General features: G+C 48.3%; 2 protein-coding genes and 21 non-coding genes across 23 annotated transcripts; 21 read left to right on the top strand and 2 right to left on the bottom strand.

The window, feature by feature from the left end:
- The first annotated feature begins 2392 nt into the window (after positions 1–2392).
- Positions 2393–2474, top strand: trnal-uag. The gene has a single exon. It is a non-coding gene; the product is annotated as a tRNA-Leu (tRNA).
- Positions 2475–2794: 320 nt separating this feature from the next.
- On the top strand, positions 2795–2866 carry trnag-ucc. Its single transcript has one exon. It is a non-coding gene; the product is annotated as a tRNA-Gly (tRNA).
- Positions 2867–2994: 128 nt separating this feature from the next.
- trnal-aag lies at positions 2995–3076 on the top strand. Its single transcript has one exon. It is a non-coding gene; the product is annotated as a tRNA-Leu (tRNA).
- Positions 3077–4007: 931 nt separating this feature from the next.
- Positions 4008–4079, top strand: trnag-ucc. Its single transcript has one exon. It is a non-coding gene; the product is annotated as a tRNA-Gly (tRNA).
- A 128-nt stretch (positions 4080–4207) lies between these two features.
- Positions 4208–4289, top strand: trnal-aag. Its single transcript has one exon. It is a non-coding gene; the product is annotated as a tRNA-Leu (tRNA).
- Positions 4290–4614: 325 nt separating this feature from the next.
- Positions 4615–4686, top strand: trnag-ucc. The gene has a single exon. It is a non-coding gene; the product is annotated as a tRNA-Gly (tRNA).
- A 128-nt stretch (positions 4687–4814) lies between these two features.
- Positions 4815–4896, top strand: trnal-uag. The gene has a single exon. It is a non-coding gene; the product is annotated as a tRNA-Leu (tRNA).
- A 320-nt stretch (positions 4897–5216) lies between these two features.
- trnag-ucc lies at positions 5217–5288 on the top strand. Its single transcript has one exon. It is a non-coding gene; the product is annotated as a tRNA-Gly (tRNA).
- A 128-nt stretch (positions 5289–5416) lies between these two features.
- Positions 5417–5498, top strand: trnal-aag. The gene has a single exon. It is a non-coding gene; the product is annotated as a tRNA-Leu (tRNA).
- Positions 5499–6212: 714 nt separating this feature from the next.
- On the top strand, positions 6213–6284 carry trnag-ucc. Its single transcript has one exon. It is a non-coding gene; the product is annotated as a tRNA-Gly (tRNA).
- Positions 6285–6411: 127 nt separating this feature from the next.
- trnal-aag lies at positions 6412–6493 on the top strand. The gene has a single exon. It is a non-coding gene; the product is annotated as a tRNA-Leu (tRNA).
- Positions 6494–7891: 1398 nt separating this feature from the next.
- LOC124489260 lies at positions 7892–12006 on the bottom strand. Its single transcript, XM_047051962.1, has 7 exons — positions 11970–12006; positions 10888–11835; positions 10630–10801; positions 10090–10462; positions 9282–9959; positions 9091–9166; positions 7892–8958 (listed from the first exon to the last, which is right to left on the bottom strand). Exons 2-7 carry the CDS (start codon positions 11795–11797, stop codon positions 7892–7894), a joined length of 3276 nt encoding a protein of 1091 aa, XP_046907918.1. The 5' UTR covers positions 11798–11835; positions 11970–12006.
- A 2951-nt stretch (positions 12007–14957) lies between these two features.
- trnal-aag lies at positions 14958–15039 on the top strand. The gene has a single exon. It is a non-coding gene; the product is annotated as a tRNA-Leu (tRNA).
- A 713-nt stretch (positions 15040–15752) lies between these two features.
- On the top strand, positions 15753–15824 carry trnag-ucc. The gene has a single exon. It is a non-coding gene; the product is annotated as a tRNA-Gly (tRNA).
- Positions 15825–15952: 128 nt separating this feature from the next.
- Positions 15953–16034, top strand: trnal-aag. The gene has a single exon. It is a non-coding gene; the product is annotated as a tRNA-Leu (tRNA).
- Positions 16035–16747: 713 nt separating this feature from the next.
- Positions 16748–16819, top strand: trnag-ucc. Its single transcript has one exon. It is a non-coding gene; the product is annotated as a tRNA-Gly (tRNA).
- Positions 16820–16947: 128 nt separating this feature from the next.
- On the top strand, positions 16948–17029 carry trnal-aag. Its single transcript has one exon. It is a non-coding gene; the product is annotated as a tRNA-Leu (tRNA).
- Positions 17030–18427: 1398 nt separating this feature from the next.
- On the bottom strand, positions 18428–22542 carry LOC124489259. Its single transcript, XM_047051961.1, has 7 exons — positions 22506–22542; positions 21424–22371; positions 21166–21337; positions 20626–20998; positions 19818–20495; positions 19627–19702; positions 18428–19494 (listed from the first exon to the last, which is right to left on the bottom strand). The coding sequence occupies exons 2-7, from the start codon at positions 22331–22333 to the stop codon at positions 18428–18430; spliced, it is 3276 nt and encodes a 1091-aa protein (XP_046907917.1). The 5' UTR covers positions 22334–22371; positions 22506–22542.
- A 2847-nt stretch (positions 22543–25389) lies between these two features.
- On the top strand, positions 25390–25471 carry trnal-aag. Its single transcript has one exon. It is a non-coding gene; the product is annotated as a tRNA-Leu (tRNA).
- Positions 25472–25777: 306 nt separating this feature from the next.
- Positions 25778–25859, top strand: trnal-uag. Its single transcript has one exon. It is a non-coding gene; the product is annotated as a tRNA-Leu (tRNA).
- A 330-nt stretch (positions 25860–26189) lies between these two features.
- trnag-ucc lies at positions 26190–26261 on the top strand. Its single transcript has one exon. It is a non-coding gene; the product is annotated as a tRNA-Gly (tRNA).
- Positions 26262–26388: 127 nt separating this feature from the next.
- trnal-uag lies at positions 26389–26470 on the top strand. Its single transcript has one exon. It is a non-coding gene; the product is annotated as a tRNA-Leu (tRNA).
- A 520-nt stretch (positions 26471–26990) lies between these two features.
- On the top strand, positions 26991–27072 carry trnal-uag. The gene has a single exon. It is a non-coding gene; the product is annotated as a tRNA-Leu (tRNA).
- Positions 27073–27838: the final 766 nt, after the last annotated feature.

Here is a 27838-nt window from a genome sequence, read left to right as displayed (position 1 = left end):
TTTATACAATTATACAATTAGTCCTCATCGACTAATATAATTAGTCCTCGTCGACTAATGTAGTACTATCTTTTACGTGCGCACGGAGTCATTTAATCCTGTAGTCTTCTCACAGCGACTGTGGACGGCCCATTTACCTCAATGGCTTTCTACAGAATTTAGCAAAATAGGTTACTACGCTGTTCCCGGTACCCCCGGCGCCATATGTTAGTAAACGTGGCTTCTGTGATTAGCCTGCACCATCTCACAACTGGATCTGAATTAAGCAAATGTAGATGATAGAACTGCACGTCTAATTTATCTTTAACTTAAAAATCGAGAGTCCAAATTCTGCATTGTACACTGAAAAGTCCTATCTTATGTTCACACATACATCTGAGTCCTGGTCGCCCAGGCCTTTTCAACCTGTTCGTTTGGCTAGGATTTAATAACACATGTTTGTAAGGCACGTGTCTACCACCAGACCCAGATCTATCAAAACAAACACATTTCAGCAACAATAAACGCACTTATGTAGAACTCCACTCTCTAATGGCATGTCAAACGCCTTTACCATGTGTAGATTACAATTCCCAATTCATCAGCAATAACAATCAGTTATTATGTCAATTTCAACCAATATACATTTACAGGTCAGGATCCATTGTGAGTTTAGTTCACGACTTCACAGCGGAGTATTTCATCCAACTCTGTTTTACTGCAATGGCATTCCCACAGAAATCAGCAATAATCTTTCCATTTGGTTAGGTATTTAACTACCACCAAACTCAGATATATTTCAAATATCTCAGTTCTGGTCGGTCAGGCCGTAACTGATTCTGTTCCATTTCTTAGCAAAACATACAGTCTATTTACTTCACCGATCTATCTGCTCCCAATGCGTCACAGATCACGGGTCTCAGTAAATATGACACCCCAATCGCTGCACTGGGTTTCCAACAGGTCTTAGCTGATAGGGACCAGAGTGCTTTAATAACTACACTATGGAGTTTTTTTAAAAATCAATTTGGAGCACAAAATTCGACTATATATATATACAATTTCATTCTTACCTTGTCCATCGAAAGCTGTGCCTCTTAGCTAGTCCAGAAATCCGTCACCTTTCCACCATCCCCTCCCCCCCCAAAAAACTGGCCTCTTTTTAAACAGCCATTTTTGCTGCGAGGTTCTCCATTGTCATGCACGTCTGCACGATTTTAGTTCTTGGTTCTTGGGTTCTGGATGGTGGAATGGATGTTGGAATCCGGCTCGAAGGACCATTGTGTCAGAAGTATTAATCTATCAAGCATTGCACAGTCAGTCGGTGAACAAGTTTAAGAAAGCTTTATTGCTTGTGGCCGGCCCACAAGGAGACAAAACATCACACCCCATTGTGCTACAAGTTTGTCCGCTAGCATGTTGCGCTAGCTAGCTATTTAAGCAGAACCGCCCTTTACAGTCATTGGTTAAGACAAAGGCATGCAAATGTTCCATTGCTCTTCTTCATTGGCTCCTTGCATAGACCTGGCGCGCGCGTGTGTGCGTGCGTGTTTGAGTGTGTGCGTGCTTGAGTGTGTGCGTGTGTGTGCCTTTTGACCCCTGTAAGCTTGACCACATGATTCACCCAACACAGATAAGGCCAGACATCTTTTAGGGCCTCTTCAGTAAGAGAGAGTGGTCAGCCCAGGTCACCTTGTTTACGTATGCCTCATGTTACCCAAAGTCCAGATTTGGGGGTAGGCTTCTCTCTACACACAAGGAATGCTGAACACAGAATCATTCTTATACAGGATAAATGTGTTACATCTTCAATTTCTCCAACACCAAGGCGCTGGATTAAGGCTCCAGTCTCTCCGGAGGCGTGGGTTCGAATCCCACCGCTGCCACTTTTGTAGGGTGCTAACGGCGTCTCATTGCTTTCACGTCAGTAAGTGGGTTTGAAAGGTGAACTGTGGCTCGTTGTGTTGTGTTGTCGTTGATGCTTTCTTGGGGCATCGTAGGTATAGTGGCTCCATCACCAGACAATACAAACCGTGAAGAGGCATTTCGTCTCTTGTGAAGGTCGAACACATCCGGAGTAGGCCAAGTGTTCCAAACTCGACAGAAGTATAAACCAGGTTTATGGTAATCTCTTACTAGTTGGACGTCAGTAGGTGGTGTGAAAAGTCGAACCGTGGCTCGAAATGCTGTGCGATCATGGAGGATGTCGTGGGCATTGGTGGTATAGTGTCAAGCATAGCTGCGTTCCAAGCAGTTGACCCGGGTTAGATTCCCGGCCAATGCAGAACCTTGAGAAAGATGTGTTTTATCTGGTGTCATTCCACTGCTTGCAGGCATTTTACTAGTCACGTGAGCTCCTGGACGATCGATCAGCTTCGGTTGGAGCTCGGCTGGCCAACAGTTGACAACGGGGGGTAGCGTGGCCGAGCGGTCCAAGGTGCTGGATTTAGGCTCCAGTCTCTCCGGAGGCGTGGGTTCGAATCCCACCGCTGCCAGTTTTGTAGGGTGCTAACGCCGTCTCGTTGCTTTCAAGTCAGTAAGTGGGTTTGAAAGGTGAACTGTGGCTCGACATGTTGTCGTTGATGCTTTCTTGGGGCATCGTAGGTATAGTGGCTCCATCACCAGACAATACAAAGTGTGAGAGGCATTTCGTCTCTTGTGACGGTCGAGCACATCCGGATTAGGCCAAGTGTTCCAAACTCGACAGAAGTATAAACCAGGTTTATGGCAAACTCTTACTAGTTGGACGTCAGTAGGTGGTGTGAAAAATCGAACCGTGGCTCGAAAAGCTGTGCGATCATGGAGGATGTTGTGGGCATTGGTGGTATAGTGGCAAGCATAGCTGCCTTCCAAGCAGTTGACCCGGGTTCGATTCCCGGCCAATGCAGAACCTTGAGAAAGATGTGTTTTATCTGGTGTCATTCCACTGCTTGCGGGCATTAGATATAGTCACGTGAGCTCCTGGACGATCGATCAGCTTCGGTTTGAGCTCGGCTGGCCAACAGCTGACAACGGGGTAGCGTGGCCGAGCGGTCCAAAGCGCTGGATTAAGGCTCCAGTCTCTCCGGAGGCGTGGGTTCGAATCCCACCGCTGCCACTTTAGTAGGGTGCTAACGGCGTCTCATTGCTTTCACGTCAGTAAGTGGGTTTGAAAGGTGAACTGTGTCTCGATGTGTTGTCGTTGATGCTTTCTTGGGGCATCGTAGGTATAGTGGCTCCATCACCAGACAATACAAAGTGTGAGAGGCATTTCGTCTCTTGTGACGGTCGAGCACATCCGGATTAGGCCAAGTGTTCCAAACTCGACAGAAGTATAAACCAGGTTTATGGCAATCTCTTACTAGTTGGACGTCAGTAGGTGGTGTGAAAAATCGAACCGTGGCTCGAAAAGCTGTGCGATCATGGAGGATGTCGTGGGCATTGGTGGTATAGTGGCAAGCATAGCTGCCTTCCAAGCAGTTGACCTGGGTTCGATTTCCGGCCAATGCAGAACCTTGAGAAAGATGTGTTTTATCTGGTGTCATTCCACTGCTTGCGGGCATTAGACTAGTCACGTGAGCTCCTGGACGATCGATCAGCTTCGGTTGGAGCTCGGCTGGCCAACAGTTGACAACGGGGTAGCGTGGCCGAGCGGTCCAAGGTGCTGGATTTAGGCTCCAGTCTCTCCGGAGGCATGGTTTCGAATCCCACCGCTGCCACTTTTGTAGGGTGCTAACGGCGTCTCATTGCTTTCACGTCAGTAAGTGGGTTTGAAAGGTGAACTGTGGCTCGACGTGTTGTGTTGTGTTGTCGTTGATGCTTTCTTGGGGCATCGTAGGTATAGTGGCTCCATCACCAGACAATACAAAGTGTGAGAGGCATTTCGTCTCTTGTGACGGTCGAGCACATCCGGATTAGGCCAAGTGTTCCAAACTCGACAGAAGTATAAACCAGGTTTATGGCAAACTCTTACTAGTTGGACGTCAGTAGGTGGTGTGAAAAATCGAACCGTGGCTCGAAAAGCTGTGCGATCATGGAGGATGTCGTGGGCATTGGTGGTATAGTGGCAAACATAGCTGCCTTCCAAGCAGTTGACCCGGGTTCGATTCCCGGCCAATGCAGAACCTCGAGAAAGATGTGTTTTATCTGGTGTCATTCCACTGCTTGCGGGCATTAGATATAGTCACATGAGCTCCTGGACGATCGATCAGCTTCGGTTTGAGCTCGGCTGGCCAACAGGTGACAACGGGGTAGCGTGGCCGAGCGGTCCAAGACGCTGGATTAAGGCTCCAGTCTCTCCGGAGGCGTGGGTTCGAATCCCACCGCTGCCACTTTTGTAGGGTGCTAACGGCGTCTCATTGCTTTCACGTCAGTAAGTGGGTTTGAAAGGTGAACTGTGGCTCGACGTGTTGTGTTGTCGTTGATGCTTTCTTGGGGCATCGTAGGTATAGTGGCTCCATCACCAGACAATACAAAGTGTGAGAGGCATTTCGTCTCTTGTGACGGTCGAGCACATCCGGATTAGGCCAAGTGTTCCAAACTCGACAGAAGTATAAACCAGGTTTATGGCAAACTCTTACTAGTTGGACGTCAGTAGGTGGTGTGAAAAATCGAACCGTGGCTCGAAAAGCTGTGCGATCATGGAGGATGTCGTGGGCATTGGTGGTATAGTGGCAAGCATAGCTGCCTTCCAAGCAGTTGACCCGGGTTCGATTCCCGGCCAATGCAGAACCTTGAGAAAGATGTGTTTTATCTGGTGTCATTCCACTGCTTGCGGGCATTAGATATAGTCACGTGAGCTCCTGGACGATCGATCAGCTTCGGTTTGAGCTCGGCTGGCCAACAGCTGACAACGGGGTAGCGTGGCCGAGCGGTCCAAGGTGCTGGATTTAGGCTCCAGTCTCTCCGGAGGCGTGGGTTCGAATCCCGCCGCTGCCACTTTTGTAGGGTGCTAACGCCGTCTCGTTGCTTTCAAGTCAGTAAGTGGGTTTGAAAGGTGAACTGTGGCTCGACATGTTGTCGTTGATGCTTTCTTGGGGCATCGTAGGTATAGTGGCTCCATCACCAGACAATACAAAGTGTGAGAGGCATTTCGTCTCTTGTGACGGTCGAGCACATCCGGATTAGGCCAAGTGTTCCAAACTCGACAGAAGTATAAACCAGGTTTATGGCAAACTCTTACTAGTTGGACGTCAGTAGGTGGTGTGAAAAATCGAACCGTGGCTCGAAAAGCTGTGCGATCATGGAGGATGTCGTGGGCATTGGTGGTATAGTGGCAAGCATAGCTGCCTTCCAAGCAGTTGACCCGGGTTCGATTCCCGGCCAATGCAGAACCTTGAGAAAGATGTGTTTTATCTGGTGTCATTCCACTGCTTGCGGGCATTAGATATAGTCACGTGAGCTCCTGGACGATCGATCAGCTTCGGTTGGAGCTCGGCTGGCCAACAGTTGACAACGGGGTAGCGTGGCCGAGCGGTCCAAGGTGCTGGATTAAGGCTCCAGTCTCTCCGGAGGCGTGGGTTCGAATCCCACCGCTGCCACTTTTGTAGGGTGCTAACGGCGTCTCATTGCTTTCACGTCAGTAAGTGGGTTTGAAAGGTGAACTGTGGCTCGACGTGTTGTGTTGTGTTGTCGTTGATGCTTTCTTGGGGCATCGTAGGTATAGTGGCTCCATCACCAGACAATACAAACCGTGAAGAGGCATTTCGTCTCTTGTGACGGTCGAACACATCCGGAGTAGGCCAAGTGTTCCAAACTCGACAGAAGTATAAACCAGGTTTAGGGCAATCTGTTACTAGTTCAGTATCGATCAGTTTTGGGAGAAGCTCGGGTGGCCAACAGCTGACAACGGGGTAGCGTGGCCGAGCCGTCCAAGGCGCTGGATTTAGGCTCCAGTCTCTCCGGAGGCGTGGGTTAGAATCCGACTGCTGCCATTTTTGTAGGGTGATAATGCCGTCTCGTTGCTTTCAAGTCAGTAAGTGGGTTTTAAAGTTGAATTATGGCTCGACATGTTGTCGTTGATGCTTTCTTGGGGCATCGTAGGTATAGTGGCTCCATCACCAGACAATACAAAGTGTGAGAGGCATTTCGTCTCTTGTGACGGTCGAGCACATCCGGATTAGGCCAAGTGTTCCAAACTCGACAGAAGTATAAACCAGGTTTATGGCAATCTCTTACTAGTTGGACGTCAGTAGGTGGTGTGAAAAATCGAACCGTGGCTCGAAATAGCTGTGCGATCATGGAGGATGTTGTGGGCATTGGTGGTATAGTGGCAAGCATAGCTGCCTTCCAAGCAGTTGACCCGGGTTCGATTCCCGGCCAATGCATAACCTTGAGAAAGATGTGTTTTATCTGGTGTCATTCCACTGCTTGCGGGCATTAGACTAGTCACGTGAGCTCCTGGACGATCGATCAGCTTCGGTTGGAGCTCGGCTGGCCAACAGTTGACAATGGGGTAGCGTGGCCGAGCGGTCCAAGGTGCTGGATTAAGGCTCCAGTCTCTCCGGAGGCGTGGGTTCGAATCCCACCGCTGCCAGTTTTGTAGGGTGCTAACGGCGTCTCGTTGCTTTCACGTCAGTAAGTGGGTTTGAAAGGTGAACTGTGGCTCGACGTGTTGTGTTGTCGTTGATGCTTTCTTGGGGCATCGTAGGTATAGTGGCTCCATCACCAGACAATACAAACCGTGAAGAGGCATTTCGTCTCTTGTGACGGTCGAACACATCCGGAGTAGGCCAAGTGTTCCAAACTCGACAGAAGTATAAACCAGGTTTAGGGCAATCTGTTACTAGTTCAGTATCGATCAGTTTTGGGAGAAGCTCGGGTGGCCAACAGCTGACAACGGGGTAGCGTGGCCGAGCCGTCCAAGGCGCTGGATTTAGGCTCCAGTCTCTCCGGAGGCGTGGGTTAGAATCCGACTGCTGCCATTTTTGTAGGGTGATAATGCCGTCTCGTTGCTTTCAAGTCAGTAAGTGGGTTTGAAAGTTGAATTATGGCTCGACATGTTGTCGTTGATGCTTTCTTGGGGCATCGTAGGTATAGTGGCTCCATCACCAGACAATACAAAGTGTGAGAGGCATTTCGTCTCTTGTGACGGTCGAGCACATCCGGATTAGGCCAAGTGTTCCAAACTCGACAGAAGTATAAACCAGGTTTATGGCAATCTCTTACTAGTTGGACGTCAGTAGGTGGTGTGAAAAATCGAACCGTGGCTCGAAATACTGTGCGATCATGGAGGATGTTGTGGGCATTGGTGGTATAGTGGCAAGCATAGCTGCCTTCCACGCGGCGGGCAGACGCCTGTACCTGTAAAGGGAAAAATTGGGGTACTCGTGTCGAATCCCAGTCACGACGATGTTTATTACAAATGATTTATTGTACTTCTTTCAATGATACAATATAGTGGCACTGGTTATCTGCTATATATCAAACCAATGTAAAAGGCCATACTGAGATGCCTCTAATCTACATCTAAAATTGCAGTATTGTACATTACAAATACATCATAATTGTATTCAGCCTTGTTTATTAACAAGATTGTGTATTGTCCGTTGGCACTATTTTCATTGTTTGTATATTGTCTGGTTTTGATGGAATATAAAAAAAATATATTCTGGTAAAAACCTCTAATATTGGGGATTTATTTTCAGTGTAACCAGTTGCCTGGATTTGTTTGAGCCACTAAATGAAGACATTTGTACAGATGAGTCTTAAGGGGTCAATGGTAATCAATAGTCTGATCCATCTCCATTTTCATACATCATGAACATTTATTTGATGATTAATTGTGATACAAATAACTGAGATGAACACACAATCTTATTTTGGCCATTTATTGGAACATGTAATCAAGGCTTGTACAAATAACCTAGATTAAGTGCAAAACAGTCATATTATTTATTTGAACTATTTACAACAATTTTTATGTACAGTTTGCCTACTTCCCCTTCTCCTCAGCCCACCTCTTCTTCTCTGCCTTGTAGAAGGCTGATTGTTGAAACTCCCCCCAGGTCATTTCAGCATTCATTCCGTCTGCCTTGTACAGGGACAGCACCCTGGTAGGACAGTAAATGTACCTGCCCGCCACACCCCGGAACGAATGGTACACATGGGGGCTTTCTGGCCCCTGCTTGATGGGCTTGCGGCAGAACTTGCAGAGCCGACCGGTGGGCTGCTGTTCTGCCGCCCTCCGTTTCCCCCGCAGATCAGCCAACCTCCGTGCCTCTGCTGACCTGAGCTTGGCTGCCTCAAGCTCTTTCCCAAAGAAAGGGGTGTCCGCAAAGTCCTCAAACGGCATTCTGGGGTCATTCAGGCCTTCTGCTGCATAGAGCTTGTGGACTCTTTGTGAGCAGTAAAAGTACTTGACCTCCCCAGACTGGTAGAAGAGGTGGATGGAGGAACCGTCTCCCTGGTATCGCGACTTCGGCTGGCCACAGGCAAGACAGTTCCTCGTCTTCTTTTTGCCCAGCTGCTGCTGCTGCTGTTGTTGCAGTGCCGTCTGCTTCTGGACTATGTCCCGCACCATGTCCTCGATAGCAGCCTTGGTCAGAGGGGCCTCCTGGGGATCTCTCCCAGGTGGATTGACCGCAGCGGGTGGTATGGTCACCACCGGCACGCTCTTGGTCTCACTCTCTGCCGTCAGGTGCTGCCACAGCTGCTGCGTCTCCAGAAGTTTCTCTGGGCTGGTGTTCAGGGACGTGCTGGCGTTGGTCCGCTTTGCCCAATGCTTCACATACTGTGAAATGTGTTGCTTTGTTGTTGGATGCAACAGGCTATTGGGATCACGGGAAGCAGCCTGCACCAAGCCAGCGTAGTCACTGTCCACCCTCTGCAGGAAATCCTTCGACCCTTGGTGGATTCCTATGAGGCCGTCGATGACCTCCTTCATGGCCTCTGTCCACCGGGAATGGTCCAAGACGTACAGAAGCCCGCCTGCCTTGATGGACATTGTGCGAGCAGCACGCGGGTTTGCTGTGATGGGCAGTGCAGGTGTCGTTGGCAGACCTGAAGACAAGTAGAAATAACACATAATAAATATAAAATCTTGCTCTATCAAGCATCAGTGCAACTTGAGTGTTGCATCTCATTCACATTTTACTAGCAGATGTGTAAAATGAGGGATATTTGCAAAATTACCTTGAGTGGAGGTTGATTGGACTGGCTGGACTGTGGTCTGGGGCAAGACTCCAGAAGCCTCACCAAAGACGTCATCCTGCAACAGAGGAAGTACATGCATTTCAATTATTTAAACATGTGTGCTTAGTCTGCAGGTATAACCTGTGTAAGTTTGAAAGGGTAAATTACAAAGTGCTATCAATGCAACTTACATTGTCTTCTGGCGTGATGAAGGGCTGGTCGGCGACCACCCGGTCAGCCTCCTCTTCCTCAGCTCCCTCTTCATCAGCCCCCTGGGACCTGTTCTTGAACCAGTCCAGAGGCACAGGGCGACAGCCTGGCTCCACATACTGCAGGCCAAATCTCTCCCCTGTGTCTCTGTGGCTCAACTGCAGTGCAGGGTATTTGGCATGGCCGGTCACCCTCTCCGATGCCACGTTCAGCTGCATGATGAGCACTGGGTCAAAGACTGCAGGTAGCTTCACGTCCGGTAACTTCAGATCCACCAATCTCTGAAAGTTCCACCGTGCCATGCCCATCATGCCTTGAGCCTGGAAGAGCTCGGAGGAAACACAGTTGCCTGTGATCCACCGTGCCTGATGCGCATGGAAACCCTCCTGTTGGGAGGTGCCTCTCACAGGGATCCACACTGGGACAGCTGCTCCTTCACCCTTGACGTGGTTGAGCTGCACTGTTCCTCCGTGTCTGTAAAGGATCCCGTCCTCCTCTTCTGGATCACTCAGGCAGCCTCTCAGGATGTGCACCCTCTGGAGTCTCCACAGCTTTAGCATGGACGGCTTGAAGAGGTAGACACCATTGGGATCTGTCTCTAGGAAGAACTGTTTGAGGACGCTCTCCACTCTCTCCAGCAGCTCTGTAGGTTGTGGTACCTTACAATTGAAAAAAGGATTACAGATGATTTCATATGCATTAACGGAATACAGAAATTAAATTACGTATTTTTCTTATTTATGTTATAACATAACAAGCATTATTAATGTTATGAACATTCAAAAGTACCTTGGTCCGGCAGTGTTCCCGGATATGCTGCTTTGTGGGATTGGCAGGCCTGATCCCACAGAAGGCGTATGCCTCCGTCAGCCTCTGCAGGTCAGTCTGGTCCACCACACAGAATGCAGCACTGAGGAACCGGCAGAAAGTGCTGTGGAGTGTATGGTGCTCTGACACGCACTCCCTTGAGAACCGCCGCATGCAATGGAAAAGGTCCAGTTTGACAGTGATGTCGCTGCTGTACTTTCCCCGGGAGGCACATGAGTTGGTCAGGTTCCCAGATGTTGCCCCCGTCACCACAGCTTCCGTGGTTTTCCATGAATCCCAGTGGAGGTGCTCCTGGGGGTCAAGGTTTGGGATCCGGAAATCAGCACAGCAGTCCCTGCTCACACAGTGAGAGAGAGAGAGAGAAAAACACAAATTAATGATAGGCTTTGAGTTTCTATGTCACCTGCATACAATCCCCTGTAACTATATAGTATATTATATTTTGCTAAATGTTTCTGTCCTGTGTAAAATTGAATACAAAAGCTGTGATCTGGCTTTTACCTGTCCACCCACTGGTACTTTGCCTTCGGCAGTCCAGCTGAGTCGTAGCGATGAGACAGCCCCTCGTACATGGGTTCCAGCGACCGGTCACTCTCTGACTGAAGCATCACCCAGGACAGGATCATCCAGTTCTCATTCATCACGAGGACATGGTTCCGGATGAGAGCACCACCTTCCGGGCCACCTTCCGTGTGTGGTCAGCTCGAATGACCTGCCCAAAAGTGCCTTGCAGGACAAGAGTGAGGGTCTTCTCCTTACGGTGGTACTCATGTACGAGGCAGTCTACTAGGTAGCGGGGACTGATGGCTACCCCACACCAGCCATTGGTCAAGTCGTAGGTACCAAAGGGATCAGGGGTGTTGTCCTTCCGCATGGTGCCTGTGATGGTCTTCTGCCCATACAGGCCGGAGTCACCATCCTGCACATTCTGTACAGTCAACAGATAGGCAAGGTGTGCCCTCTCGTACCGTAGGTGCAGAGCCTCATTCAGCTGATTTGCCATGTCTGTGGCCGACCTCCCTGTGCGACATAGCTCATCCATTACCGTTTTGCAGATGGCTTTTTTGTGGGTGAGAAATGCTGGCAGGATGTTGCAGAAGAGTTGTGGCAGCATTTCCATCCACTGGGGTTTGTCAGCGAACCAGTACCTCTTGCATGTTTTGCAGTTCAGCCGAGAGGCCAAGATGTAGTACTGGCCGCTGGTCCCAATAATGACCCGGGGTCGCCCAACTCCTGCCGAAACCACATGGGGAGTGGAGCAGCCGTAGAGGCAGGGTAAAATGTAATTGTTCCTCACTCTCTCCATAATTGCATGCTCCGGTTTCCAAATGAAAAATGGATGTAGCTGGAAGTACTTGGGAGATGGCATATCATAGACTGGATCTATGAGTTCTGGTTGGGGTGGATGACGCCACAAGGAGATCATACCCATCAGATGTCGTACAGGTCGAGATCCTGGCCAAAGTCCCAAAGATTCCATCTCCGTTTTCATCCACATCTTCTGGTTTTGGGAGCAGTTCCACTGGCTGACGTCTTGGTCCTTCCTATGGAGTGGTGGTGGGATGGTAGACGGAGCTGGGGTAGGTAGCGCACCAGCTGCGGCTGGAACAGGACAGGGTAGAGCGACAGCAGCAGACGTGGCAGGAGATGGAGCAGAGTGCGGTGGCATGGTGGCTGCAGACAGCACAGGAGCCAGTCGGGGAGAGGCTGCAGGATGACAGATGATAATGATGAGCAACTACATTCTGTAAACAACAGACTAAATACATAGATTTTTAAACATATAAAATATTTTTAAATACTTTCAAGTAATTATATTATTAAATAATAGTGACTCATACCTTTTGAGATAGCAGTGTTTGCTGACTCTGTACACAGGCCCAGTGCAAGCAACTCGGGCGGAACTGGCACTGGAGCCTTCACTGGAACTGGGGGATCTAATGACAAAATATGTATATAGCTCACAACCTGTCTTTTTGCTACCGGGACTGCAGTGAGAGATGACTTTCAATCACAGGCTAAGAGTTAAATGAGGTAAGTAAGTTATGTTTGATTAAATCTTGTATCTAGTTAGGCGCATGTAGACATCAATATTAACCTGGCAACAAAGAAGTGAGTCCATCACCCTGGTCTGGTCTGGAGAGTGTGGCTGCTGGTTTACTCTTTTCTATTACAGAAAGCACAATGTTATTCTCAACATCTAACATAGTAGCTCATGCAAAACACAACATATTGTTTGTAGTATGTTTTTAAATTGCAAGAGATTCAGATGTAGTCCTAGGAACATGATCATTTTACCTTGAGCAGTGCTGGGGTCCAGTCTGTTACCAGGCAGTTTAGACTGAGCAGCGGATGGATTCTTATATCCTGAAAAAAAGGACAAAGTTAGTCACCGTGTAAAAGTTATATTTCAGACTGACAGAGGCAAATTGCATGTGTGCTTTGTTTGCATGTAAGAACTTCTCTCAATTGGATCTGTCAGCAACTATCAAACAGCTTTAATCCTAAATAAATAATTTTGTTCAAAAACCTGTTAAGCAAACAATGCAAACGGTGGCATGCACATTCATGCAGTCATCATGCAGAGTATAAGACAAATAACACTTACCCTCAACGAAGAGCCTGTAAATTCATAATGGGAATCATGCAGAGTATAAGAAAAAAAACACTTACCATCAACGATGGAGAGGATGTAAATTCATGATTGGAGTTTTGAAAGGCAGAACACCATAAACATTGAACAAGGCCAGAAACGTGGCATGAACATTGAACAAGGCCAGGAACGTGGCATGAACATTGACCAAGAGTCATGTCTTGGTCCCAACAACTGATATGCAAAGAGACCTCGGCCTGCTGGTCTCTTATTCCTGGGAGATGAAGATGCACCCGAAGACAGGGCAGCAGCTAGTGACAAAGCAGAGATGAAAAGATGTACAACATGCTGTCAAGTAGCAGTTCAAAAGCATATTGCTTTAAATGTGTCCTCAGTCACACACAACAAGGCCCACAAAGGAACATTCACTTACAGCTCTGCTTGACCATCTTGGAGGGGGAGATGTTCAGCATGGCTTGCTCCAGGTCTTCATCTTCATCCATGACTGTGGTGCAAACAGGAAAGAAACATAAGAATGTATTCCTTTCACTGTACAATAGTTACATTTATATCCTATCTGTTACATGCATCAAATGAAAGTTAACCATAATCACAAGCATTAAATTACTTATAATATTTAATTAATACTGATGACCTACCCACGGCTTGGCTGGAGGCGAGCAGAGGAGAGGACATGGATGCCTCCTGGGTCTTCTTGGTCAGGTACCGCTTCAGTTTGTCCATGCTAGTTCCCGGAGTGGTGGTCCGGGACAGAACGAACGCTGCAAAGCCATCTGCCCTACCCTCCCAGACGTCACCCCAGGTCCTTGTTGGCATGCGGCCAAAGCCGACCTGTTGGTCCTCCTCCACTGAGCTGACAGCCCCGGTCCTCCTGGCCTCGTACTCCAGCACTGCCTTGATTTCCTTGAAGGAATTGGCATACCCTACAAAGGACCGCAGGCTGTCTTTGCTGGGCCCATCCAAAGGCATGCCAGCCATTTGCTCCTTTTCAAATTGTTTAATGAGGTACAGAGTGTACCCCACATCATTTTCAAGGAGCCATCTGACCAATTTCCCCTTATACTTTCCAAACTGTAAAGTATACTCCCCCAACACCTCAGTTTGATCAGACACATCCCCCCCTCGGTCACGGACCAAAGAGCACGCCCTTGCCCTCATCTGCTCCTCCTTTATGGGTGCTGACTTGTCCTTCAGAGAGACAGAGGAGTCCTTCCAACGCTTGGCTTCCTCAGTTGCATCTTGGAGAAGGTAGCCATGTGACCCCTTCCGAAAGACCACCACCACTCTCCCAGGATAAAAACTAAAAACTTGCTTAGACATCTGTATTTAAAAGAAATAACACATTCAATAATTACAACAAATTACATGTCAAGAGGGGGTGGTAGCCAGAGTATTTTCAAACAACACTGCCCTACAGTAGATCTGTATCTATTCGATGAGTGTGCTTACTTGAGGTGAATGTGCCTCATCTCAACTCCCCCATCCTCCCCCATCCCCCAACAATCCCCCTCAATGTCCTTTGTCTTGGAATGTGTATTAGCTGCGAACAGCTCTCTTCTAACATGACTTTTATTCACGATTCACTATTAATTTTACATAACATGCTGGCAAACCATTGTCGGTATATTGTTAGTAACTAACGTTACTGAATAACTTTGGGAAGTTATAGTAGTACCAACGTAACATTGCATTAGTGGCTACTGTACATACAGTTTCATTCATTCATACTGTTAGACTGAGAGTCATAGCGTGCTCAATGTTGAGTTTTCACAAAGCAGAGATGAGTAAAATAACATGTTCATTCATGATTTAGCTAGCTATTTTTAGATCTATCCAGATGGATATCTTACCTCAGTGCAGATCTACGTGTACTGTTCTCTCAAAAAATATTCTGATCTGAGACGCTTCTCTATCTCGTAAGAAAACCGCGAAACAGCGCCCCCCAAATCCCCATAGTGGCCACAAATGGTAGTATTCGATATGGTTAAGGATAGCCATAGAGAATGAATGGGAAAAGTTAAGGAAGTTAAGACCATTCATCGCAGCCTCCCGCGCGGCTGACCCGGGTTCGATTCCCGGCCAATGCAGAACCTTGAGAAAAATGTATTTTATCTGGTGTCATTCCACTGCTTGCGGGCATTAGATATAGTCACGTGAGCTCCTGGACGATCGATCAGCTTCGGTTCGAGCTCGGCTGGCCAACAGTTGACAACGGGGTAGCGTGGCCGAGCGGTCCAAGGCGCTGGATTAAGGCTCCAGTCTCTCCGGAGGCGTGGGTTCGAATCCCACCGCTGCCACTTTTGTAGGGTGCTAACGGCGTCTCATTGCTTTCACGTGAGTAAGTGGGTTTGAAAGGTGAACTGTGGCTCGACGTGTTGTGTTGTGTTGTCGTTGATGCTTTCTTGGGGCATCGTAGGTATAGTGGCTCCATCACCAGACAATACAAACCGTGAAGAGGCATTTCGTCTCTTGTGACGGTCGAACACATCCGGAGTAGGCCAAGTGTTCCAAACTCGACAGAAGTATAAACCAGGTTTAGGGCAATCTGTTACTAGTTCAGTATCGATCAGTTTTGGGAGAAGCTCGGGTGGCCAACAGCTGACAACGGGGTAGCGTGGCCGAGCCGTCCAAGGCGCTGGATTTAGGCTCCAGTCTCTCCGGAGGCGTGGGTTAGAATCCGACTGCTGCCATTTTTGTAGGGTGATAATGCCGTCTCGTTGCTTTCAAGTCAGTAAGTGGGTTTTAAAGTTGAATTATGGCTCGACATGTTGTCGTTGATGCTTTCTTGGGGCATCGTAGGTATAGTGGCTCCATCACCAGACAATACAAAGTGTGAGAGGCATTTCGTCTCTTGTGACGGTCGAGCACATCCGGATTAGGCCAAGTGTTCCAAACTCGACAGAAGTATAAACCAGGTTTATGGCAATCTCTTACTAGTTGGACGTCAGTAGGTGGTGTGAAAAATCGAACCGTGGCTCGAAAACCTGTGCGATCATGGAGGATGTCGTGGGCATTGGTGGTATAGTGGCAAGCATAGCTGCCTTCCAAGCAGTTGACCCGGGTTCGATTCCCGGCCAATGCAGAACCTTGAGAAAAATGTGTTTTATCTGGTGTCATTCCACTGCTTGCGGGCATTAGATATAGTCACGTGAGCTCCTGGACGATCGATCAGCTTCGGTTCGAGCTCGGCTGGCCAACAGTTGACAACGGGGTAGCGTGGCCGAGCGGTCCAAGGCACTGGATTAAGGCTCCAGTCTCTCCGGAGGCGTGGGTTCGAATCCCACCGCTGCTACTTTTGTAGGGTGCTAACGGCGTCTCATTGCTTTCACGTCAGTAAGTGGGTTTGAAAGGTGAACTGTGGCTCGACGTGTTGTGTTGTGTTGTCGTTGATGCTTTCTTGGGGCATCGTAGGTATAGTGGCTCCATCACCAGACAATACAAACCGTGAAGAGGCATTTCGTCTCTTGTGACGGTCGAACACATCCGGAGTAGGCCAAGTGTTCCAAACTCGACAGAAGTATAAACCAGGTTTAGGGCAATCTGTTACTAGTTCAGTATCGATCAGTTTTGGGAGAAGCTCGGGTGGCCAACAGCTGACAACGGGGTAGCGTGGCCGAGCCGTCCAAGGCGCTGGATTTAGGCTCCAGTCTCTCCGGAGGCGTGGGTTAGAATCCGACTGCTGCCATTTTTGTAGGGTGATAATGCCGTCTCGTTGCTTTCAAGTCAGTAAGTGGGTTTTAAAGTTGAATTATGGCTCGACATGTTGTCGTTGATGCTTTCTTGGGGCATCGTAGGTATAGTGGCTCCATCACCAGACAATACAAAGTGTGAGAGGCATTTCGGCTCTTGTGACGGTCGAGCACATCCGGATTAGGCCAAGTGTTCCAAACTCGACAGAAGTATAAACCAGGTTTATGGCAATCTCTTACTAGTTGGACGTCAGTAGGTGGTGTGAAAAATCGAACCGTGGCTCGAAAAGCTGTGCGATCATGGAGGATGTTGTGGGCATTGGTGGTATAGTGGCAAGCATAGCTGCCTTCCAAGCAGTTGACCCGGGTTCGATTCCCGGCCAATGCAGAACCTTGAGAAAGATGTGTTTTATCTGGTGTCATTCCACTGCTTGCGGGCATTAGATATAGTCACGTGAGCTCCTGGACGATCGATCAGCTTCGGTTTGAGCTCGGCTGGCCAATAGCTGACAACGGGGTAGCGTGGCCGAGCGGTCCAAGGCGCTGGATTAAGGCTCCAGTCTCTCCGGAGGCGTGGGTTCGAATCCCACCGCTGCCACTTTTGTAGGGTGCTAACGGCGTCTCATTGCTTTCACGTCAGTAAGTGGGTTTGAAAGGTGAACTGTGGCTCGACGTGTTGTGTTGTCGTTGATGCTTTCTTGGGGCATCGTAGGTATAGTGGCTCCATCACCAGACAATACAAACCGTGAAGAGGCATTTCGTCTCTTGTGACGGTCGAACACATCCGGAGTAGGCCAAGTGTTCCAAACTCGACAGAAGTATAAACCAGGTTTAGGGCAATCTGTTACTAGTTCAGTATCGATCAGTTTTGGGAGAAGCTCGGGTGGCCAACAGCTGACAACGGGGGTAGCGTGGCCGAGCCGTCCAAGGCGCTGGATTTAGGCTCCAGTCTCTCCGGAGGCGTGGGTTAGAATCCGACTGCTGCCATTTTTGTAGGGTGATAATGCCGTCTCGTTGCTTTCAAGTCAGTAAGTGGGTTTGAAAGTTGAATTATGGCTCGACATGTTGTCGTTGATGCTTTCTTGGGGCATCGTAGGTATAGTGGCTCCATCACCAGACAATACAAAGTGTGAGAGGCATTTCGTCTCTTGTGACGGTCGAGCACATCCGGATTAGGCCAAGTGTTCCAAACTCGACAGAAGTATAAACCAGGTTTATGGCAATCTCTTACTAGTTGGACGTCAGTAGGTGGTGTGAAAAATCGAACCGTGGCTCGAAATACTGTGCGATCATGGAGGATGTTGTGGGCATTGGTGGTATAGTGGCAAGCATAGCTGCCTTCCACGCGGCGGGCAGACGCCTGTACCTGTAAAGGGAAAAATTGGGGTACTCGTGTCGAATCCCAGTCACGACGATGTTTATTACAAATGATTTATTGTACTTCTTTCAATGATACAATATAGTGGCACTGGTTATCTGCTATATATCAAACCAATGTAAAAGGCCATACTGAGATGCCTCTAATCTACATCTAAAATTGCAGTATTGTACATTACAAATACATCATAATTGTATTTAGCCTTGTTTATTAACAAGATTGTGTATTGTCCGTTGGCACTATTTTCATTGTTTGTATATTGTCTGGTTTTGATGGAATATAAAAAAATATATTCTGGTAAAAACCTCTAATATTGGGGATTTATTTTCAGTGTAACCAGTTGCCTGGATTTGTTTGAGCCACTAAATGAAGACATTTGTACAGATGAGTCTTAAGGGGTCAATGGTAATCAATAGTCTGATCCATCTCCATTTTCATACATCATGAACATTTATTTGATGATTAATTGTGATACAAATAACTGAGATGAACACACAATCTTATTTTGGCCATTTATTGGAACATGTAATCAAGGCTTGTACAAATAACCTAGATTAAGTGCAAAACAGTCATATTATTTATTTGAACTATTTACAACAATTTTTATGTACAGTTTGCCTACTTCCCCTTCTCCTCAGCCCACCTCTTCTTCTCTGCCTTGTAGAAGGCTGATTGTTGAAACTCCCCCCAGGTCATTTCAGCATTCATTCCGTCTGCCTTGTACAGGGACAGCACCCTGGTAGGACAGTAAATGTACCTGCCCGCCACACCCCGGAACGAATGGTACACATGGGGGCTTTCTGGCCCCTGCTTGATGGGCTTGCGGCAGAACTTGCAGAGCCGACCGGTGGGCTGCTGTTCTGCCGCCCTCCGTTTCCCCCGCAGATCAGCCAACCTCCGTGCCTCTGCTGACCTGAGCTTGGCTGCCTCAAGCTCTTTCCCAAAGAAAGGGGTGTCCGCAAAGTCCTCAAACGGCATTCTGGGGTCATTCAGGCCTTCTGCTGCATAGAGCTTGTGGACTCTTTGTGAGCAGTAAAAGTACTTGACCTCCCCAGACTGGTAGAAGAGGTGGATGGAGGAACCGTCTCCCTGGTATCGCGACTTCGGCTGGCCACAGGCAAGACAGTTCCTCGTCTTCTTTTTGCCCAGCTGCTGCTGCTGCTGTTGTTGCAGTGCCGTCTGCTTCTGGACTATGTCCCGCACCATGTCCTCGATAGCAGCCTTGGTCAGAGGGGCCTCCTGGGGATCTCTCCCAGGTGGATTGACCGCAGCGGGTGGTATGGTCACCACCGGCACGCTCTTGGTCTCACTCTCTGCCGTCAGGTGCTGCCACAGCTGCTGCGTCTCCAGAAGTTTCTCTGGGCTGGTGTTCAGGGACGTGCTGGCGTTGGTCCGCTTTGCCCAATGCTTCACATACTGTGAAATGTGTTGCTTTGTTGTTGGATGCAACAGGCTATTGGGATCACGGGAAGCAGCCTGCACCAAGCCAGCGTAGTCACTGTCCACCCTCTGCAGGAAATCCTTCGACCCTTGGTGGATTCCTATGAGGCCGTCGATGACCTCCTTCATGGCCTCTGTCCACCGGGAATGGTCCAAGACGTACAGAAGCCCGCCTGCCTTGATGGACATTGTGCGAGCAGCACGCGGGTTTGCTGTGATGGGCAGTGCAGGTGTCGTTGGCAGACCTGAAGACAAGTAGAAATAACACATAATAAATATAAAATCTTGCTCTATCAAGCATCAGTGCAACTTGAGTGTTGCATCTCATTCACATTTTACTAGCAGATGTGTAAAATGAGGGATATTTGCAAAATTACCTTGAGTGGAGGTTGATTGGACTGGCTGGACTGTGGTCTGGGGCAAGACTCCAGAAGCCTCACCAAAGACGTCATCCTGCAACAGAGGAAGTACATGCATTTCAATTATTTAAACATGTGTGCTTAGTCTGCAGGTATAACCTGTGTAAGTTTGAAAGGGTAAATTACAAAGTGCTATCAATGCAACTTACATTGTCTTCTGGCGTGATGAAGGGCTGGTCGGCGACCACCCGGTCAGCCTCCTCTTCCTCAGCTCCCTCTTCATCAGCCCCCTGGGACCTGTTCTTGAACCAGTCCAGAGGCACAGGGCGACAGCCTGGCTCCACATACTGCAGGCCAAATCTCTCCCCTGTGTCTCTGTGGCTCAACTGCAGTGCAGGGTATTTGGCATGGCCGGTCACCCTCTCCGATGCCACGTTCAGCTGCATGATGAGCACTGGGTCAAAGACTGCAGGTAGCTTCACGTCCGGTAACTTCAGATCCACCAATCTCTGAAAGTTCCACCGTGCCATGCCCATCATGCCTTGAGCCTGGAAGAGCTCGGAGGAAACACAGTTGCCTGTGATCCACCGTGCCTGATGCGCATGGAAACCCTCCTGTTGGGAGGTGCCTCTCACAGGGATCCACACTGGGACAGCTGCTCCTTCACCCTTGACGTGGTTGAGCTGCACTGTTCCTCCGTGTCTGTAAAGGATCCCGTCCTCCTCTTCTGGATCACTCAGGCAGCCTCTCAGGATGTGCACCCTCTGGAGTCTCCACAGCTTTAGCATGGACGGCTTGAAGAGGTAGACACCATTGGGATCTGTCTCTAGGAAGAACTGTTTGAGGACGCTCTCCACTCTCTCCAGCAGCTCTGTAGGTTGTGGTACCTTACAATTGAAAAAAGGATTACAGATGATTTCATATGCATTAACGGAATACAGAAATTAAATTACGTATTTTTCTTATTTATGTTATAACATAACAAGCATTATTAATGTTATGAACATTCAAAAGTACCTTGGTCCGGCAGTGTTCCCGGATATGCTGCTTTGTGGGATTGGCAGGCCTGATCCCACAGAAGGCGTATGCCTCCGTCAGCCTCTGCAGGTCAGTCTGGTCCACCACACAGAATGCAGCACTGAGGAACCGGCAGAAAGTGCTGTGGAGTGTATGGTGCTCTGACACGCACTCCCTTGAGAACCGCCGCATGCAATGGAAAAGGTCCAGTTTGACAGTGATGTCGCTGCTGTACTTTCCCCGGGAGGCACATGAGTTGGTCAGGTTCCCAGATGTTGCCCCCGTCACCACAGCTTCCGTGGTTTTCCATGAATCCCAGTGGAGGTGCTCCTGGGGGTCAAGGTTTGGGATCCGGAAATCAGCACAGCAGTCCCTGCTCACACAGTGAGAGAGAGAGAGAGAAAAACACAAATTAATGATAGGCTTTGAGTTTCTATGTCACCTGCATACAATCCCCTGTAACTATATAGTATATTATATTTTGCTAAATGTTTCTGTCCTGTGTAAAATTGAATACAAAAGCTGTGATCTGGCTTTTACCTGTCCACCCACTGGTACTTTGCCTTCGGCAGTCCAGCTGAGTCGTAGCGATGAGACAGCCCCTCGTACATGGGTTCCAGCGACCGGTCACTCTCTGACTGAAGCATCACCCAGGACAGGATCATCCAGTTCTCATTCATCACGAGGACATGGTTCCGGATGAGAGCACCACCTTCCGGGCCACCTTCCGTGTGTGGTCAGCTCGAATGACCTGCCCAAAAGTGCCTTGCAGGACAAGAGTGAGGGTCTTCTCCTTACGGTGGTACTCATGTACGAGGCAGTCTACTAGGTAGCGGGGACTGATGGCTACCCCACACCAGCCATTGGTCAAGTCGTAGGTACCAAAGGGATCAGGGGTGTTGTCCTTCCGCATGGTGCCTGTGATGGTCTTCTGCCCATACAGGCCGGAGTCACCATCCTGCACATTCTGTACAGTCAACAGATAGGCAAGGTGTGCCCTCTCGTACCGTAGGTGCAGAGCCTCATTCAGCTGATTTGCCATGTCTGTGGCCGACCTCCCTGTGCGACATAGCTCATCCATTACCGTTTTGCAGATGGCTTTTTTGTGGGTGAGAAATGCTGGCAGGATGTTGCAGAAGAGTTGTGGCAGCATTTCCATCCACTGGGGTTTGTCAGCGAACCAGTACCTCTTGCATGTTTTGCAGTTCAGCCGAGAGGCCAAGATGTAGTACTGGCCGCTGGTCCCAATAATGACCCGGGGTCGCCCAACTCCTGCCGAAACCACATGGGGAGTGGAGCAGCCGTAGAGGCAGGGTAAAATGTAATTGTTCCTCACTCTCTCCATAATTGCATGCTCCGGTTTCCAAATGAAAAATGGATGTAGCTGGAAGTACTTGGGAGATGGCATATCATAGACTGGATCTATGAGTTCTGGTTGGGGTGGATGACGCCACAAGGAGATCATACCCATCAGATGTCGTACAGGTCGAGATCCTGGCCAAAGTCCCAAAGATTCCATCTCCGTTTTCATCCACATCTTCTGGTTTTGGGAGCAGTTCCACTGGCTGACGTCTTGGTCCTTCCTATGGAGTGGTGGTGGGATGGTAGACGGAGCTGGGGTAGGTAGCGCACCAGCTGCGGCTGGAACAGGACAGGGTAGAGCGACAGCAGCAGACGTGGCAGGAGATGGAGCAGAGTGCGGTGGCATGGTGGCTGCAGACAGCACAGGAGCCAGTCGGGGAGAGGCTGCAGGATGACAGATGATAATGATGAGCAACTACATTCTGTAAACAACAGACTAAATACATAGATTTTTAAACATATAAAATATTTTTAAATACTTTCAAGTAATTATATTATTAAATAATAGTGACTCATACCTTTTGAGATAGCAGTGTTTGCTGACTCTGTACACAGGCCCAGTGCAAGCAACTCGGGCGGAACTGGCACTGGAGCCTTCACTGGAACTGGGGGATCTAATGACAAAATATGTATATAGCTCACAACCTGTCTTTTTGCTACCGGGACTGCAGTGAGAGATGACTTTCAATCACAGGCTAAGAGTTAAATGAGGTAAGTAAGTTATGTTTGATTAAATCTTGTATCTAGTTAGGCGCATGTAGACATCAATATTAACCTGGCAACAAAGAAGTGAGTCCATCACCCTGGTCTGGTCTGGAGAGTGTGGCTGCTGGTTTACTCTTTTCTATTACAGAAAGCACAATGTTATTCTCAACATCTAACATAGTAGCTCATGCAAAACACAACATATTGTTTGTAGTATGTTTTTAAATTGCAAGAGATTCAGATGTAGTCCTAGGAACATGATCATTTTACCTTGAGCAGTGCTGGGGTCCAGTCTGTTACCAGGCAGTTTAGACTGAGCAGCGGATGGATTCTTATATCCTGAAAAAAAGGACAAAGTTAGTCACCGTGTAAAAGTTATATTTCAGACTGACAGAGGCAAATTGCATGTGTGCTTTGTTTGCATGTAAGAACTTCTCTCAATTGGATCTGTCAGCAACTATCAAACAGCTTTAATCCTAAATAAATAATTTTGTTCAAAAACCTGTTAAGCAAACAATGCAAACGGTGGCATGCACATTCATGCAGTCATCATGCAGAGTATAAGACAAATAACACTTACCCTCAACGAAGAGCCTGTAAATTCATAATGGGAATCATGCAGAGTATAAGAAAAAAAACACTTACCATCAACGATGGAGAGGATGTAAATTCATGATTGGAGTTTTGAAAGGCAGAACACCATAAACATTGAACAAGGCCAGAAACGTGGCATGAACATTGAACAAGGCCAGGAACGTGGCATGAACATTGACCAAGAGTCATGTCTTGGTCCCAACAACTGATATGCAAAGAGACCTCGGCCTGCTGGTCTCTTATTCCTGGGAGATGAAGATGCACCCGAAGACAGGGCAGCAGCTAGTGACAAAGCAGAGATGAAAAGATGTACAACATGCTGTCAAGTAGCAGTTCAAAAGCATATTGCTTTAAATGTGTCCTCAGTCACACACAACAAGGCCCACAAAGGAACATTCACTTACAGCTCTGCTTGACCATCTTGGAGGGGGAGATGTTCAGCATGGCTTGCTCCAGGTCTTCATCTTCATCCATGACTGTGGTGCAAACAGGAAAGAAACATAAGAATGTATTCCTTTCACTGTACAATAGTTACATTTATATCCTATCTGTTACATGCATCAAATGAAAGTTAACCATAATCACAAGCATTAAATTACTTATAATATTTAATTAATACTGATGACCTACCCACGGCTTGGCTGGAGGCGAGCAGAGGAGAGGACATGGATGCCTCCTGGGTCTTCTTGGTCAGGTACCGCTTCAGTTTGTCCATGCTAGTTCCCGGAGTGGTGGTCCGGGACAGAACGAACGCTGCAAAGCCATCTGCCCTACCCTCCCAGACGTCACCCCAGGTCCTTGTTGGCATGCGGCCAAAGCCGACCTGTTGGTCCTCCTCCACTGAGCTGACAGCCCCGGTCCTCCTGGCCTCGTACTCCAGCACTGCCTTGATTTCCTTGAAGGAATTGGCATACCCTACAAAGGACCGCAGGCTGTCTTTGCTGGGCCCATCCAAAGGCATGCCAGCCATTTGCTCCTTTTCAAATTGTTTAATGAGGTACAGAGTGTACCCCACATCATTTTCAAGGAGCCATCTGACCAATTTCCCCTTATACTTTCCAAACTGTAAAGTATACTCCCCCAACACCTCAGTTTGATCAGACACATCCCCCCCTCGGTCACGGACCAAAGAGCACGCCCTTGCCCTCATCTGCTCCTCCTTTATGGGTGCTGACTTGTCCTTCAGAGAGACAGAGGAGTCCTTCCAACGCTTGGCTTCCTCAGTTGCATCTTGGAGAAGGTAGCCATGTGACCCCTTCCGAAAGACCACCACCACTCTCCCAGGATAAAAACTAAAAACTTGCTTAGACATCTGTATTTAAAAGAAATAACACATTCAATAATTACAACAAATTACATGTCAAGAGGGGGTGGTAGCCAGAGTATTTTCAAACAACACTGCCCTACAGTAGATCTGTATCTATTCGATGAGTGTGCTTACTTGAGGTGAATGTGCCTCATCTCAACTCCCCCATCCTCCCCCATCCCCCAACAATCCCCCTCAATGTCCTTTGTCTTGGAATGTGTATTAGCTGCGAACAGCTCTCTTCTAACATGACTTTTATTCACGATTCACTATTAATTTTACATAACATGCTGGCAAACCATTGTCGGTATATTGTTAGTAACTAACGTTACTGAATAACTTTGGGAAGTTATAGTAGTACCAACGTAACATTGCATTAGTGGCTACTGTACATACAGTTTCATTCATTCATACTGTTAGACTGAGAGTCATAGCGTGCTCAATGTTGAGTTTTCACAAAGCAGAGATGAGTAAAATAACATGTTCATTCATGATTTAGCTAGCTATTTTTAGATCTATCCAGATGGATATCTTACCTCAGTGCAGATCTACGTGTACTGTTCTCTCAAACAATATATTCTGATCTGAGACGCTTCTCTATCTCGTAAGAAAACCGCGAAACAGCGCCCCCCAAATCCCCATAGTGGCCACAAATGGTAGTATTCGATATGGTTAAGGATAGCCATAGAGAATGAATGGGAAAAGTTAAGGAAGTTAAGACCATTCATAGCAGCCTGCCGCGCGGCGACGATCGATCAGCTTCGGTTCGAGCTCGGCTGGCCAACAGCTGACAACGGGGTAGCGTGGCCGAGCGGTCCAAGGCGCTGGATTAAGGCTCCAGTCTCTCCGGAGGCGTGGGTTCGAATCCCACCGCTGCCACTTTTGTAGGGTGCTAACGGCGTCTCATTGCTTTCACGTCAGTAAGTGGGTTTGAAAGGTGAACTGTGGCTCGACGTGTTGTGTTGTCGTTGATGCTTTCTTGGGGGATCGTAGGTATAGTTGCTCCATCACCAGACAATACAAACCGTGAAGAGGCATTTCGTCTCTTGTGACGGTCGAACACATCCGGAGTAGGCCAAGTGTTCCAAACTCGACAGAAGTATAAACCAGGTTTAGGGCAATCTGTTACTAGTTCAGTATCGATCAGTTTTGGGAGAAGCTCGGGTGGCCAACAGCTGACAACGGGGTAGCGTGGCCGAGCGGTCCAAGGCGCTGGATTTAGGCTCCAGTCTCTCCGGAGGCGTGGGTTCGAATCCCACCGCTGCCACTTTTGTAGGGTGCTAACGCCGTCTCGTTGCTTTCAAGTCAGTAAGTGGGTTTTAAAGGTGAACTGTGGCTCGACATGTTGTGTTGTGTTGTCGTTGATGCTTTCTTGGGGCATCGTAGGTATAGTGGCTCCATCACCAGACAATACAAAGTGTGAGAGGCATTTCGTCTCTTGTGACGGTCGAGCACATCCGGATTAGGCCAAGTGTTCCAAACTCGACAGAAGTATAAACCAGGTTTATGGCAATCTCTTACTAGTTGGACGTCAGTAGGTGGTGTGAAAAATCGAACCGTGGCTCGAAAAGCTGTGCGATCATGGAGGATGTCGTGGGCATTGGTGGTATAGTGGCAAGCATAGCTGCCTTCCAAGCAGTTGACCCGGGTTCGATTCCCGGCCAATGCAGAACCTTGAGAAAGATGTGTTTTATCTGGTGTCATTCCACTGCTTGCGGGCATTAGACTAGTCACGTGAGCTCCTGGACGATCGATCAGCTTCGGTTGGAGCTCGGCTGGCCAACAGTTGACAACGGGGTAGCGTGGCCGAGCGGTCCAAGGTGCTGGATTTAGGCTCCAGTCTCTTCGGAGGCGTGGGTTCGAATCCCACCGCTGCCAGTTTTGTAGGGTGCTAACGCCGTCTCGTTGCTTTCAAGTCAGTAAGTGGGTTTGAAAGGTGAACTGTGGCTCGACATGTTGTCGTTGATGCTTTCTTGGGGCATCGTAGGTATAGTGGCTCCATCACCAGACAATACAAAGTGTGAGAGGCATTTCGTCTCTTGTGACGGTCGAGCACATCCGGATTAGGCCAAGTGTTCCAAACTCGACAGAAGTATAAACCAGGTTTATGGCAAACTCTTACTAGTTGGACGTCAGTAGGTGGTGTGAAAAATCGAACCGTGGCTCGAAAAGCTGTGCGATCATGGAGGATGTCGTGGGCATTGGTGGTATAGTGGCAAGCATAGCTGCCTTCCAAGCAGTTAACCCGGGTTCGATTCCCGGCCAATTCAGAACCTTGAGAAAGATGTGTTTTATCTGGTGTCATTCCACTGCTTGCGGGCATTAGATATAGTCACGTGAGCTCCTGGACGATCGATCAGCTTCGGTTGGAGCTCGGCTGGCCAACAGTTGACAACGGGGTAGCGTGGCCGAGCGGTCCAAGGTGCTGGATTTAGGCTCCAGTCTCTCCGGAGGCGTGGGTTCGAATCCCACCGCTGCCAGTTTTGTAGGGTGCTAACGCCGTCTCGTTGCTTTCAAGTCAGTAAGTGGGTTTGAAAGGTGAACTGTGGCTCGACATGTTGTCGTTGATGCTTTCTTGGGGCATCGTAGGTATAGTGGCTCCATCACCAGACAATACAAAGTGTGAGAGGCATTTCGTCTCTTGTGACGGTCGAGCACATCCGGATTAGGCCAAGTGTTCCAAACTCGACAGAAGTATAAACCAGGTTTATGGCAAACTCTTACTAGTTGGACGTCAGTAGGTGGTGTGAAAAATCGAACCGTGGCTCGAAAAGCTGTGCGATCATGGAGGATGTTGTGGGCATTGGTGGCATAGTGGCAAGCATAGCTGCCTTCCAAGCAGTTAACCCGGGTTCGATTCCCGGCCAATTCAGAACCTTGAGAAAGATGTGTTTTATCTGGTGTCATTCCACTGCTTGCGGGCATTAGATATAGTCACGTGAGCTCCTGGACGATCGATCAGCTTCGGTTCGAGCTCGGCTGGCCAACAGTTGACAACGGGGTACATTTATTCATTTTACATTTATTCATTTAGCAGACGCTTTTGTCCAAAGCGACTTCCAAGAGAGAGCTTCACAAAGTGCATAGGTCACTGATAATAACAACAAGATAGCCCCACAGCATTGCGGGTAGTCAAAGACAAGAAGTACATATTGTGAACAACCAAAAAATAGTGCTAAAGGGAAGAGACCATAAGAGCATGTAGTTAAACAAGTTAAAATTACACAACATTGATCTCTAAGTGCA

This window comes from Hypomesus transpacificus, unplaced genomic scaffold (genome assembly GCF_021917145.1).
Source record: "Hypomesus transpacificus isolate Combined female unplaced genomic scaffold, fHypTra1 scaffold_188, whole genome shotgun sequence".
Classification (NCBI taxonomy): domain Eukaryota; kingdom Metazoa; phylum Chordata; class Actinopteri; order Osmeriformes; family Osmeridae; genus Hypomesus; species Hypomesus transpacificus.
The sequence above is the reverse complement of the archived record's forward strand: the minus strand, read 5'-3'. Positions and strand labels throughout refer to the sequence as shown.

Excerpts from the sequence above, each read along its gene's own strand:
- LOC124489259 (XM_047051961.1), bottom strand. The coding sequence starts at position 22,333 with ATGCCACCGCACTCTGCTCCATCTCCTGCCACGTCTGCTGCTGTCGCT. Across the intron at positions 20,999-21,165 it reads AAGTACCAGTGGGTGGACAG|GGACTGCTGTGCTGATTTCC; the intron begins GTAAAAGCCAGA and ends CTGTGTGAGCAG. Across the intron at positions 19,703-19,817 it reads TCATCACGCCAGAAGACAAT|GATGACGTCTTTGGTGAGGC; the intron begins GTAAGTTGCATT and ends CCTCTGTTGCAG.
- LOC124489260 (XM_047051962.1), bottom strand. The coding sequence starts at position 11,797 with ATGCCACCGCACTCTGCTCCATCTCCTGCCACGTCTGCTGCTGTCGCT. Across the intron at positions 10,802-10,887 it reads CCTCGTACATGAGTACCACC|GTGGTGCTCTCATCCGGAAC; the intron begins GTAAGGAGAAGA and ends GTGGCCCGGAAG. Across the intron at positions 10,463-10,629 it reads AAGTACCAGTGGGTGGACAG|GGACTGCTGTGCTGATTTCC; the intron begins GTAAAAGCCAGA and ends CTGTGTGAGCAG.